At 38.1% G+C, this 14591-nt stretch overlaps 1 protein-coding gene across 1 annotated transcript in view; it reads left to right on the top strand.

Moving 5' to 3' along the window:
• DCC (DCC netrin 1 receptor) overlaps positions 1 to 14591 on the top strand; it is a 1175771-nt gene that overhangs the window by 1036098 nt on the left and 125082 nt on the right. The window contains exons 17-19 of the mRNA XM_087927493.1: positions 1156 to 1394; positions 8007 to 8145; positions 11711 to 11818. Of these exons, the coding sequence (XP_087783619.1) occupies positions 1156 to 1394; positions 8007 to 8145; positions 11711 to 11818 (486 nt within the window). The remainder of the gene's footprint in view (positions 1 to 1155; positions 1395 to 8006; positions 8146 to 11710; positions 11819 to 14591) is intronic.

Below are 14591 nucleotides of genomic sequence, written 5' to 3'. Positions count from 1 at the left end.
ATCAAATCAGGGAAAATGGACCTTCATTCCAACCAGAACTGCAACAAAGCACACATTCCATAATTTGCACGGTTCATAAAGGACCAAACTGGACCAGAAGAACTCACAGATACCAGAGCTTTCATCAAAGTGATGAAAGCAGCATCACACTGTTGCAATGAAAACTCTCGATCCTTTTGTATGTCCCTGGAACCTTGTGATGCACATATGAAAGGGGTGGAGCTTGCATACCACTCCTTTCATGTTTTGACCTTTATTTAGCCCGTAAATGCCCTTGATAAATTTTTCATTTTAATTTTCTTACATTTTCCCAAATATTCACGTCACTTTGATACTGCCTCAACGTTGTTTAGTATTACTGTGCCATCTTTAAAACCTTGGTTTGCCCACATATCTACTCCTGCTGCTGCTGCTCCCTCTCACCCTCCCTCCCTCCGTCCCTCTCTCTCTCTCTCTTTCTTTCTTTCCTTCATCCCTCCCTCCCTCCCTTCCACCCTTTCTTCCTCCCTCCCTTCCTCTCTCCCTTCCTTCCTTCCACAATTTTATTTACTTTTACCATTTGGTGTGCTATTCCAAGCCACATAATTTTCTTTGAAATATCTATTTATTAAATTTATATATCTATGTAAGTAAGTTGGGTTTATATTTATAATACAACTATCTGGAATCTAGCCTGCTCCCACAGACAATCAATTGAATTATCATATCCAATTTTTCATAATGGAGTATATTGTGTTTATAAGGCTTCCAAGTCAATGCCATGCCTTCCATATGTTGCAGGGATTTTGAAACTTGTGTGTAATTTTCAGGTTTTATTGTAAATGTATGTACATGTGTTTGAGGCAAGGTAAATGTTGCAAATTCAATAGAGTGGCAGGAGAGAAGAAAATTGTGTATTCAATATGAATGTAAATGTGCCTTTTATCCCAGTGAATTTGATCATCATAATGTGACAATTGTTTCTCCCTGATTGTTCAATTAATGGCTGTTTTTCTCTATTCTTCTTATGTTCTTCTCCCATCATTCTTATTCTCATACATTTAACGCATTGTGATGTGCATCTCACTGGTGGTTGTTTTGTCAATTTATTTGACTATTCCACATCTTTGTTTTTTAATTTGTGGTATGCTCATTTTTGGTGGCTTTGTGACCCAGATCCCATTGACCCATTAGAAGTTGATTTTTATCCTTTGCTTGATGATTTCCCTACCTCAGTCCCAGATATCTCCACCCCCATGCTCCCACCAGTAGGTGTCCAGGCTGTTGCATTAACCCATGATGCTGTGAGGGTCAGCTGGGCAGACAACTCCGTTCCCAAGAATCAGAAGACCACAGAAGTTCGGTTTTACACAGTGCGATGGAGAACCAGCTATTCTACAAATGCTAAATACAAGGTGAGACCTTGGAAGTCATTGTTTCCTCAACCCTTGTCTGGATTTGTTTGAGATGGATGGTTCATCACACATTCCACAATTTCAGAAGCAGAGAATACTTGGCTCTTGATGAATGTATGTTTTTTTTTTATGTACACTGAGAGTATTTGCACCAAGGCAAATTCCTTGTGGCCAATCACACTTGGCCAATAAAGAATTCTATTCTATTCTACTGTAATCTAGACCATACGGCGCTGTAATATTACATGAGCCATCAATAGTTTAGATAGGAAGGTCTTGCGTAATCAAGATATAAACAATAAAATATCGGATCTTTGGTGCCTTTGGTGCTTGATAGTTTTCTTGCAGATGTTTCATCATCGGCATCATCAGTACTAAACATCATCAGTACTAAATTTGTTTCATTATCTAGTTTGGTCCTGAAATATCTGCAAGAAAACCATCAAACTAGGGGTGGGATGCTACTGGTTCGGCCCGGTTCTATAGAACCGGTAGCTCCCAAAAGCAGGTGAGACCAAAATGGTTCGGTTCAACAACCTTCTGGTTGTTTGTTTGGCCTATCCGCCCACCTGGGCTCTTACCTGTCCTTTATTTCCTGCTTTTTCAACCTCAGCTGCTTTGCGCGGCACAGCTGAGGTTGAAAAAGCAGGAAAGAAGATGCTTTTCAAGTGCGCACCTGCGCACTGTGCTTGCCAGCTGTCTGGGTGGCACAGCTGATGTTTTTTTGCAAATGCTGTACACGCATGTGCAGTGCATGTCAGGCATGGGTGCGTGCATAGCACACACACAAAACACACTCACCAAACCAGTAGTAACACTGGTTGAATCCCACCCCTGCATCAAATTCAAAGAGCACTGAGGAACTGACAGTTCAGCCCTACAACTACAAGTATTCTTTTCTATCGGTATCGAAACACTGTTTACAAATTACAAATGCATTGATTGTTGGGATGGATAAATCCGTCAAAATAAATTTTGCTCATTTCACTTGTATTCTCTTGTCTATCGTTTTTCCCAACTAGTGTGTAATTGTAAAATCATTTTTTTCCCCAAAACTTCATTTAGTTAAACTGAACTGCAAATTCAGAAGAAAAAAAAAGGGGGGCAGAAATTTATGCTTACTTTATTTTATGGCTTTAGAGTAAGACCAAAGAAATATATATGTAGAAAAAATATAGTATATAAATAATTCCAGCTTTTGTATAGTTTTGGGAAGTACAGTGTGGCTGTATTGCAAGCCAAAGGAACACATTGCAGTCTTATAAAGTCATAATTCTATGATCGGGGAAAAAATAGAAACCAAAAAGTGCAGCTGTCCTTGCATACTATGTATATTTTTGGCAATTTTCCTTTTCAGCTAATGCCAAGACTGAGAAATGTAGCTGGCCACAGATGACTGATTTTGTTCATTACTGCAGCATTTTATATACTGTCTGTCAGTGGTTCAGAAGAAAACAAAATTTAATTCAAAACAAAATAAAAACCTAAAATCTGAAGAAAAAAGATTTACCTAAAACAAATCAGTACCTAGGAGTTTCTATTTTAATTTCCTCAATAACATCTTCAACGGTCCATAAATAGAGAGCTGTGGTAGCTCAGTAGTTAGAATGCAGTATTGCAGACTTACTCTGCCCACTGCTAGGAGTTCAACCCTGACAGGCCCAAGGTTGAGTCAGGCTTCCATCCTTCTGAGGTTAGTGAAATGAGGACCCAGATTGTTGGGGACAATGTGCTGACCAGTGGTGGTATTCAATTTTTTTTTACTACCAGTTCTATGGGCATGGCTTGGTGGGTGTTGTGTGGCTTAGTGGGTGTGGCATGGCTTGGTGGGAGTGAAATCCCACCAAGTGGGAGTAGGAAGGTTACTGCAAAATCCCATTCCCTCCCCATCCTACTAACCTGCTTTCCAGCTCCATTCTCCTGTTCAGGACAACAAAAGAAGACCCAACTGATCAGCTGGGACTCAGGCGGCAGAGAATAGATGGGGGCGGGGCCAGTAAGAGGTGGTATTTGCTGGTTCTCCGAACTACTTAGAATTTCTGCTACTTCAGGTTCTGCCACCAGAATCTGGTGGCGACTCTGTAAACCACTTAGAGAGGGCTGTAAAGTACTGTGAAGTGGTATATAAGTCTAAGTGCTGATGCTGATGCAGTATGGATGCATTTGCCAGTCTTGCTTGAGCATGGGGTGCAAATCCCCCAAATAAGTCACTAAGGTATATGTATATATGTGTGGTGTGTGTATGTATATGTACATGTATATACACGCACACACACATATATGTATATGTATATCCCCACTGCTCTCAGAATAGTTGTATTTCATATGCACACCTACAGAGAGAAAGATAAAACTACTGAGTCAGATCTCTCTTGCAAAGAGTTATATATTTAAAAGACCGTTGATCAAAAGTCAAATTGAAGGAATCTGTATAATTTACCAAATACGCTCTCGATTTCTCCAAACTAGAAGGCCCATTCCTGATAAATAATGACAGTTGGAGTATCTGATATTTACGTAACCTTTCATAATTTCTCCATACTGCTATCAGAGTTCTTCTTATCCAGATCATCTCAGAAAGAAAAATCGTAGGGATTTCCCTTGGCAGAAAAACAACCACAAACTTCAACTTGGAAATTAACCTTACCAAGTTGCAAGAATGTTCAAGTATTTTTTTAAGTGTAAGTACATTGCAGAAGAAAAAAATGACCCCATCATATAATTTGTTCTAGTTCAATCTTATTATATCGAAGTTATGAATTGAAGTCAATTATATTTACTTCAACATAATCTCAGAATGTCTTGGGGGATACCCCCTCCCCCCCAAAATAGTGTATTGGAAACAGCAGTGCGCCATCAGTAAATAAGCAATAGAAACAAAAGTTGACCATTTCCATTAGTTACAAGCATAGCGGATAAACATAAGGAAACTAGATGAAGCATGGGAATGAACATTCACAGTTTGATCCATTGTTCCCATGTTAGGTCTCTAGGAAGAATGCAAAAATGTCAGAGCTCTGTTCATTAGCTCATCTGTCTCCTTTTCATTGTCATTTCTTGCCCCCAATTAAGAGCTTATTTTTTTCCAAGCACAACAAAAATGCAGAACTTTGTTAGCTTGAGGGTAGAATTGTAGTCTTCAACATCTCTCAGAGGTTGTCTGATTTCGTGAATTAGATCCAGAATCTGTCCTCCCTCTGAGATTCCTCCCATTGGGATCAGATTGATGGTTGTTTCTCCATGGATTAAAAAAATAATCCCTGTCCTTTCTCCATTTACTATATAGCTATAACACTTATATACCGCTTTATAGTGCTTTACAACCCTCTCAAAGCAGTTTACAGGGTCAGCCTATTGCCCCCAACAATCTGGATCCTCATTTTACCCACCTCAGAAGGCTGGAAGGTTGAATCAACCTTGAGCCTGGTGGGATTCGATCTGCCAAATTGCAGTAGGAGTACCTTGCACTCTAACCACTGCACCACCGAGGCTCCTTATATGCCAGCGATGGTGAATCTTTTTGTTGTGGTGTTCCTTTTGTTGTGTTTTTACCCTCCCAGAGGCTCGAGGGAAGGCTCTGGAGCCTCAGGAGGCTGAAAACAGGCCCATTTTGGCACTTCTGGTATTTCCGGAAGGCCCATTTTTCGGCCTCCCGAGGTTGCAGAGGCTTTCCTTCGAGCCTCCGGGAGGGCAAAAACAGCCTGAAACGGGCCAAAAATCAACTGGGAGGCGCACGCATGTGCAGTGCAGGTAAGTTTGGTTGGGGCTCGCGTGTCTGCACAAATGGCTCTGCATGCCACCTCTGGCACACATGCCATAGGTTCGCCATCATGGCTATATACTGAGAAATGCAACAAACCCAATGTGAAGGAAGATATTCATTAGGCAGATCTCTCTCTTTTTTTGCCAAATTGTCAGATTTTGGAAAGGGGTAAGATTTCATGAAGATGGTGATTATGGTATTTTTATCCCATCTTTTAAAATATATTTTGGTCAACTTAATGTGATAAGCATACTTAAATCTCCTGCTTTCTATTTTCCTGGCAACCCAGTGAGGTGAGGCCAAAGTCATCCAGGGGTCTCTCCTGCTTAAGGGAGGCCTAGAACTTACATTCTCCACATTTCTAGGCCATGACCTTCACCACTATACAAACTGTTTGGACTAATGTGTCTTAACCACTACATCAAACTGGCTTTCTCTTAAGTATTCATGCCCATAATAAATAAAAAGTAAATTTCTTCTGAAAATCTGAATGTCAGTGTTCCAAGTAATGCACCCATTGAAATCAGAACTCTGAGGCAGGTAGATTCCTCAAAGAACATGTTTATTGGATACATCATATCGGCAAAGCCGGTAAAAACCAACTCTGAAAGTTCCCATGGTTTCCCCCTAATTAAAGAATAAAACTTCCCACCCTCCCCAGTATCATCAGTCACATTCTCCAATGAATATAGCTTGCAGGCTCCTCTCCTCCTTCACCAGCCACCCATTATGATGACCTTGGTTCTGACAGGAAAACTTTTTATTTTGACTATAAGCTGGGCTATCTCCTTCCCCCCCTCCCCTTCTTTCCTCAGGCTTCCTGGCAATTGTCAGGCAGCACAAGATGGCTTCAGCCCGGTTTGCTTCAGAGTTGACACTGAATTTAGGAAAAGCCAAGTTTTATCACACCAAAAGCATCTTCATGCAATGGTCAATGACCTATGAGAAGCCTATAAGCAGGATATGGAGCCAATAGTCCTTTTTTTCGCTGTTGTTTTCTAGGAACTTTCATGCTTTGAATCCTAATGGTATAGCAGCTTTGGATACCATTGAAGTATTTCATCGGATAGGATAGATTGTGACTGGTATGACTTTCAAATTGATCCAAAAATTCATGAGGACAAGTGATGTTGTCAAAGAAATCTGAGATTTCAGTTATTTTATTTTACATTATTATAATCATTCCTAATCATAAGGGATGTATCACTATCAAAAAGTCTCAAAAAACATGACTATTTCCTAAGTCTGACCTATGCTCATGTATATTCTGTATGCTTTTAATATTGAATGATATCACATTCTTGCGCTGATGCTCCTTTACTTTATGTGCTTTTCTCGTATTCTATCATTGGTTGACGTGCTTTAAAATTAAATTTGTCATATTCAAATGGTTCTTTGATTTGAGTTTAAATAAAATGAAAATAAGAGAAAATAAGTATGAATACTTTAAAATTCCCTTATCTAACTGTACTATTCTATAATTAAAAAGAATAATGCAATTTTGTCCACTTTGACTAACACTTGTACAAATGTCATGCTTGTGTATATAGCAATAGCAATAGCACTTAGACTTATATACCACTTCACAGTGCTTTTATGACCCTCTCTAAGTGGTTTACAGAGTCCGTATATTGCCCCCAACAATCTGGTTCCTCATTTTTCTAACCTAGAAGGATGGAAGGATGTGTCAACCTTGAGCCGATCAGGATTGAACTCCTAGCAGTGGGCAGAGTTAGCCTGTGATACTGCATTCTAACCAGTGCACTACCATAACTGATGTGCATATGCATACACACACATATACACAAACACAAATAGATAAACCTATTTGGCCAAAATTACTAGTATAATGATTTATTTTCATGTATTTGATTAAATATGTATAAAGGATGCTCAAAATGGTCTTGTTGGAAAGGGATTCTAGCAAAGATTTTAAAATTCCTTCATTTAAGTGAATGCCATGGACCCAAATCACATTTTACAGGATGTCAAAAAAATTGTCTGTGTTTTATCATTGTTGTTTCTTTAAAAGATAGCAATACATTTTTTACACATTATTGCATTGCTAAAAGTTATTTTTTTTAATCTAATCTACTCTTCCAAGTTTGATACACTTACAATCCTTCCAGGAAGCAAATTGGGAAAAGAAGAATGTGGGGTGAAATACAAGTGTTTTACTATTATGAAGTGCTGCTCATTTATTTTAAAAGAGACTTTTATTTTACTTTCTTATCCTTCTCTTGCCTGCCTTACCTTGATAGTCTCTATCCTGAAGGCAATTCAGAATAAGGAAAGATGTCGGCCTGATATTTTATAGTAACACGAAACCGAGGAATGGAAAATGGAAGCCAATAGAAGAGGGCTTTGTTCCTTACTAAGAGAAGGAAGGAAGGAAGGAAGGAAGGAAGGAAGGAAGGAAGGAAGGAAGGAAGGAAGGAAGGAAGGAAGGAAGGAAGGAAGGAATCCTTTGAGAACTCCATTATAACTCATAATGACAATTTGGGACATAGCAGTAAGCCATCTAAGGCTGGCAGACTCAGGGGGAAAATAATCACTAGGAATTCAACTGGTTTATTCATAACAAAGCATCGAGTGTTATCCCTGGAGATGACAGAATTGTAGAAGCAGTAGCTCAATCAAGAAGAGGTTGACCACCATGATTAACACTGATCCCTAATGTTTCAGACACAAACCATTTTTGAGTTTGGATCAAGTGCAATAAATCAAGAACCTCACAGGAATGGAAAGTTTTGAGGAAAATGAAAAATGTGGGAGAAATGGTCTCTTTAGTGGTTTCCAGTATGATTGAGCTTTAAAGACACCCCTTTTTCTTTTCTTTTTCTTTCTAGTCAGCAGATACAACAGCCTTGAGCCATACCGTGTCTGGTCTTAAGCCAAATACCATGTATGAGTTCTCTGTCATGGTGACCAAAGGTCGGAGGTCAAGTACATGGAGCATGACAGCTCATGCTACGACATATGAAGCAGGTAGGTCTTTAGAAAACTGTAATGTTTTGTTTTTTTTTAGATTTGATGCTTAGCTTGATTATATTAAAAAAAACATTTCCTTGTTCTGTCCACACAGATTGCAATATATCATAAATAGTATTAAAAATAAATTGTTTTTTTTTGGATCTTTTTTTTTAGAAGGCAGCAGACAGTTTATTTAGCAGCTTCTATTTATTTTAAGGCTAAATTAATACACTGTATTAATACACTAATACATTAATACAAGGGATACTTCCCATATTGGATGTCATAAATAAATAAAGGTCCTTTTGTTTTTTTTACTGCTGCTAAGTGGTAGTTGATATCTACCATGATTTAAAGCATATAGAAATTCATGGCGATAATAATTACAATTGTATTAATAATTGCTAATGGAGTTGAAGTCAGCATACTATACTAATACTTATAAGAAGAATTAAGGGTCTGTTTTCAAACTCGTAAAGACTCATTTTTTTCAGTGCTTTTTTTTTCTTATGTAAAGTTATCAGGCTTTAAATATGTGACCAAGTCTACAAGTATCAGGCAACACTTAATTTATGTATTTGTTTCAAACCACTGTCATTTAAGCCATTTCCAAATATCATATCACGTTATGCTTTACCTTTAAAAAGATTTGAAATGTGTGCAAACATGGTGATTTTGAAGAAGAAAGCATGGAATCATTCTAAAAATAAAAGTGATTGGCTATTCTTCAACTCTAACCCCAAATTTATTTGTATTCTTATACCCAAATTATTGATCATGTGTTAACTCTAAAGCTACAGATGTTTAATTATTCCAAATTTACTATTCATGGGATGTATAGTAGGTGGGGTTATAGTCATCATTTCTGCTTAGTAAATTCACCTAATGCATGGCTATCTCTTTGTATCAAGTCCGTCCCACTAAAACTAGCAACCTGAAATCTGAAACTAGCAACCTGAAAGCAACCTGAAAGGAATGCTAGAGACATTAACCCCTCAGTTGGATTTTTTTTTCAGTTAGGATGACAGCTGTCTTTCTTACAAAATATTCTACAAAACTACTAATATTGAAGATGGGAAGACTGTCAAGAGTCACATTATCATAGTCACAGGATAGCAAGTAATTTTATTCAGGGAGGTCAACAAGCAGAGGTCCACAACACATGTCAAAATGGGTGGAGCTTCAAATGACCCTCCCTTGACTTTTTCCATCCTCTGTGGATACTTCTGCTCTTATCAAGATCTTATCTAACAGTGAAGTTTCTCTATTTGCAAACATTAAGTGGAAGTATACTCTGCAAAGAGAACGAAGAAGGCTGATACATGGAGGAAAATGTTAACACTGGTTAAAATGCCACCAGACTTGAAATTTTAGACCTAGACAACCTAGAACTATGCCGCGTTCCGTCTGATCTAAGTATAGTACATAAAATTATCTATTGCAATGTCCTAACTGTCAAGAATACTTCAGCTTCAACCACAACAATACAAGAGCACACAATAGATACAAGCTCAAGGTAAACTGCACCAAACTTGATTGCAGGAAATACGACTTCAGCAACAGAGTGGCCAATGTCTGGAATACTCTACTTGACTGTGGTTTCTTCCCCAAACCCCAAAAACTTTAACCTTAAACTTCTACTATTGACCTCACCCCTTTCCTAAGAGATCTGAGTGGGCATGCATAAGCGCATCAATGTGCCTACCATCCCTGTCCTATTATTTCTTTTTTTTTTACTTGTATCCATTTCATGTATTCATAGCCATGTTTATACTTATACCTGTTATCTAATACTTGCTTGACAAATAAAAAAAGGCTGGTACATGGAGGAAAATTTTAACACTGCTAAAAAAATATTTCCAAATGTATTATTAATTTAGGTTTAGCCTTCAGGGTGCTTTGACCTAGCAGCTTATTTTGTCAACATGCAAAATTTCTCTTTGTGTTTATCATGTGAGCTCCTTAAGACCAGGCTGTTGAAATGTGGAGTTCAGCTGAAGGCAACATTTCCTTTTGAAATGTATGAATTAATCAAATTCATATGTCTGTTGATAAAATTCATATAAAAGTATATAAAAAGTTAAGAGTTTTGTGCTACTCCTGTTGTTGTTGTTTTGCAATACTGTCCTTCTGTGGATATAGGAACATGAATGCTTAGTTTGGAGAAAATTATTTATACAAATATCATTTATAGAAAAAAAAGGAGGTGCTTGTAAAATGAATACAGGGAAAAGCTTAGAAGTTCACAAAACAGGTTGGTGCTGAAATGGCATGAAATCGTGCTTGAAAACAAATGTATATGTTAGGAGATAAACAGATTTACACCAAGTTGAATGGTAGGGTAAACAATGTCAACATTTAACCAAGTTAAGGAAAATGGAAGAAAAGATAAATGGTAAAGGCATCTTGACATAACTGAGGAGATTACTGGAATGTCTAGTCTAATGAAAAAAACTAGTAGTGTTCCGGGCTCCAGAGACCCATTTCTGGCCTTCCCAAACTTCATTGTCATTTTTCTAAGCTAAAGAGAAAAAAAATATTAGTGATTTCTGAGCTATTAGCTGCCTCATTCAGTTTCATGTCATCTTCAGATCTGATCAGTGTTTTCTCCAGCTCTTCATCCTAGTAGTTAATAAAAAATGCATATATGTCCAGGGCATAGGACTGGAATAACACAGTCATTGGATCTTTTTAGTCCATTGACAAATCTTTGATAAGCGTTCTTTAAATATAAGTTTCAAGCCAACTTTGAGAATCTTGTATAATAATAGAGATTAAAGAAAGAAACCAATGATATAATATATATAGATGTGTCTCTCATCTGCTCAGCATGTCTTGTCTGTAAATAACCAAGCACAAAGATCTTTGGGTTTATATGTAAGGCATTCCTTGAATTACAACCATTCATTTCATTACCGTTCAAAGTTACAACAGTTAATAGAACAGAATAGAATAGAATAGAATAGAATAGAATAGAATAGAATAGAATAGAATAATTCTTTATTGGCCAGTTATTTATTGGGCAGTTTGAGCTTTCTGAGTTGACACAGAAAGAACATTCTTCGTTGTGCTTTTTTGATGATGTTTTTGATGTTAGGTGTCCATTTTAAGTCTTGAGATAAGTCCTTACACTTACAATCATCACAATGCCCCTATGGTCACATAATTAAAATTGGCCACTTGGTCATGTGATCACCCTTTATGATCTTCTCCGAGGGCTTCCAACAAATCAGTTGGGAAAGCCGGATTCAGTTAATGACTGCATGATTCTCTTAACGATCACAGCAAAATGGGCCATAAAATTGGATGCAACTCACTAACAGCCACATCGCTTAGTGAAGGAAATACCAGTCCCCACTGTGGTCATAAATCAAGGACTACCTCTAGGCCAGAACACAAGTTTCCAAAGTTGCAAATATGTTAACAGCTTCTGCGTTGTCCTTGCTTAAGAATGTCTTTATTAGCAAGAATGTCTAGTTTGTACAACACTTCATGGTATGGTAGATGGAATCGTTATTGTATTAATGTGTCCTCTTCTGTGTTTCCCTCCCAATCTTCTGGGCTTGTGTCTTTCTGTAAGCCCCGACCTCTGCTCCCAAGGATTTGACAGTCATTACCCGTGAAGGGAAACCTCGAGCTGTAATTGTCAGCTGGCAACCTCCGCTAGAAGCCAATGGGAAAATTACTGGTAAGTCTCTTGAGCTTTGTATCTTCTTTCCTTCTCAGCAGATGAGACAGAGAGGCCTGGGGTTTAAAAGGTCTGTACCACAACTCTTCCTGGGAATGACCATATAAACTCACTAGGTGAAAAGGGAAGGGGATAAAAAAAAAAAGAAATCACCCAAGAACCTCAGCCTTCTGTATTTTTTGAAAGAGAGCCAGGAAAGAGAAATATTTACTTCCCATCATAGAACTGCCAGAAAACAAACATACAAACAAACAATACTCTCAGTAGGATCTGTAGTGGAATTCATCTGGAATTATTGGGATTCTCCTACGTGAAACTAGGACAAAAATACCAGGCACAAAATATTGGCTAATATTTCCCAAAAGAGTTTTTAAAATGGGAGGAGAAGAAGAAAAAAAAAAGCTGCTGTTTGTAAATGAGCTGTACGGGGCAAAAGATCTATTTCTGCTGTCCCTAGATACCAGTGGCAAATTACCTTTTGCCTATTTATTTATTTACAGGACTTATATGGCTGCCTAGCTTTAGGGGACTTACGGTAATCCATTAAAAAAAACTTGGTTAAAAACAAAAGTCCCTTCCAGTCAGGGCCAGAGATCACCCAGTGAAATCCAATCAAGCTCAATCCTTTATTTGCTTGTACCTTATGGACAGAATCTTGCCAGACTAAAGCTATAATTGTCTACCTTAATGGATATATCCTGAGAAATATTAGGATAAACTTCTTCATCTTCCCCATTTCCAGCTCAGGACAGACTCTTAATCTGGGACTTTTTCTGGGAAAACTATGTTGCCAAACTCTCCCCCTCCTGCATATGCAAATTCTATCACACTTCCCCCCCTCCATCCCCAATTGCTAGATCAAAAATCCTTACAGTTCAACCTCCATCCTAGTGCAATGTTTGAAGGAAGACCTGATGTAGTAGATGACCAGGCTGAGCTTAAGGGAGGGGTCAAGTGCATCAGTCTCTAAATTTCTTCATGGCCACAAGGGATCTAAGTCCAGCCCTTCTCGAATTCTGTTGACTCTTATCTACGTAGCACCAATTTGCTTTGACCAATAGCAGTTCAGATTCCTGTAGAGAGTGTTAGCATGCAATAAACCCATATTCATTGAACTGCCTTGGCTCCCAATTTCCTGTGCTTGACAGCCAAATCTTCACAACCCTCCAGAAGGCTAAGGGTAGAGATCCATTACAACAGAGGTGCATGTGGTATCTTTGTGCAATTCAGGCAAAATAAATAAGGAAAAAAGCCACGTCTTTCATACGAGCTGTTAATTCTTAGCACTTTAACTACAGAGCTTTTAGCAGTATCCTCATTAATGTAGAAATATACTTGACTCTAATTTTATAAAGCTCTAAATTTTCAGATGGTTTATGGTTTTCTGTTCAACTCACTGATAACCCTCACATACTTTAAGTCTAAAAGTTCTCTCTGTTTCCTATTTTAAGTCTCACCAGTAGTGTGCATCTGTTTTTCGTTTTGTTTTGTTTTCAAAAATGGACATTTCATACATCTGCAATTTTATTTCATTAATGATAATCGGTTGCAAAAACTTATTTGATGTTTCAGCGCTCATCACTTTCTATGCTACATACCATTTAGAGCTGATTTAAGTTCACTGTAGAACAAGTTTTTAACTTCTTGCAAAGCCATAATTAAGAAGCACGGGGCTGCTACATATTTAGATCACCGTATTCTTAAAAATAAACCTTAGCCAGCAGAATCTGGGGGTAAATGCTTCCAAGCCTCATTTAAATAATTTCTTATACTTAGTGTTAACAATGAGTTGAGTCATCTTTCTTTGGGATCTACTGAGCCAGCAATATGTGGTGATCTATTTATAGTTAGATGCCCTTCTTTTTAAGTTTGATACAGATGGTGCAGAAAATAGATAGAAAGAATAACAAGCTGATCATCAAGCATGGCAGGTGGTTGCATTTGAGTTTGGATTCATGATATTTCATTTAGTTTAGTTATCTTCAAACCAGTTCTCTGGTAAAGTCTGGATCCTAAAAGTTAAACCAAGCTTATTACATCGGTAGTTTTACAATAAAAGAGTAGACAAATTGAATAGCAATAGCACTTACAGTTATATACCGCTTCAGAGTGCTTTTACAGCCCTCTCTGAGCAGTTTACAGAGTCAGCATATTGCCCCCAACAATCCGGATCCCCATTTTATCCCCCTGGGAATGATGGAATGCTGAGTCAACTTTGAGCCTGGTAAGATTTGATCTGCCAAATTGCAAGCAGCCGGCAGTCAGCAGAAGTAGCCTGCAAGACTGCATTCTAACCACTGCACCACCCTGGCTCTAAATGCAAAGTAAAAGGTCTCTGCCCTCTAGTGAAATGTTTATTTTATCCCACCTTTATTATTTTGATATATAACTCAAGGTGGCTAACATACCGGATATTCCTTCCTCCTATTTTCCTCAACAACTCTGTGAGGTGAGTTAAGCTGAGAGAGTGACTGGCCCAATGTCACCCAGTCAGCTTTCATGCCTAAGGTAGAACTAGAACTCACAGTCTCCTGGTTGGTAGCCTGGTGCCTTAACCATTAAACCAAACTGGTTCTCTAGTATATGATTTTGACAGCAGAAGTTTCTTTAGAAAGAGAGCATTTGAAGTACCTTTGACATCTTAACTCAAGACAATTGAGCAGGATGTCAGGGTTCCAAGTAATAAATCCATTGCAAGCAAGAACTGCGAGGCAGGTGGATTCCTCAAAGAATAGCTTTATTGGAAATACCATATTGGCACATAACTGGCACA

Source organism: Pseudonaja textilis, chromosome 2 (assembly GCF_049901715.1).
Source record: "Pseudonaja textilis isolate UNSWEBS1 chromosome 2, rPseTex1.2, whole genome shotgun sequence".
NCBI classification, from domain to species: Eukaryota; Metazoa; Chordata; class Lepidosauria; order Squamata; family Elapidae; genus Pseudonaja; species Pseudonaja textilis.
This window is presented reverse-complemented; position numbering and strand designations above follow the sequence as displayed.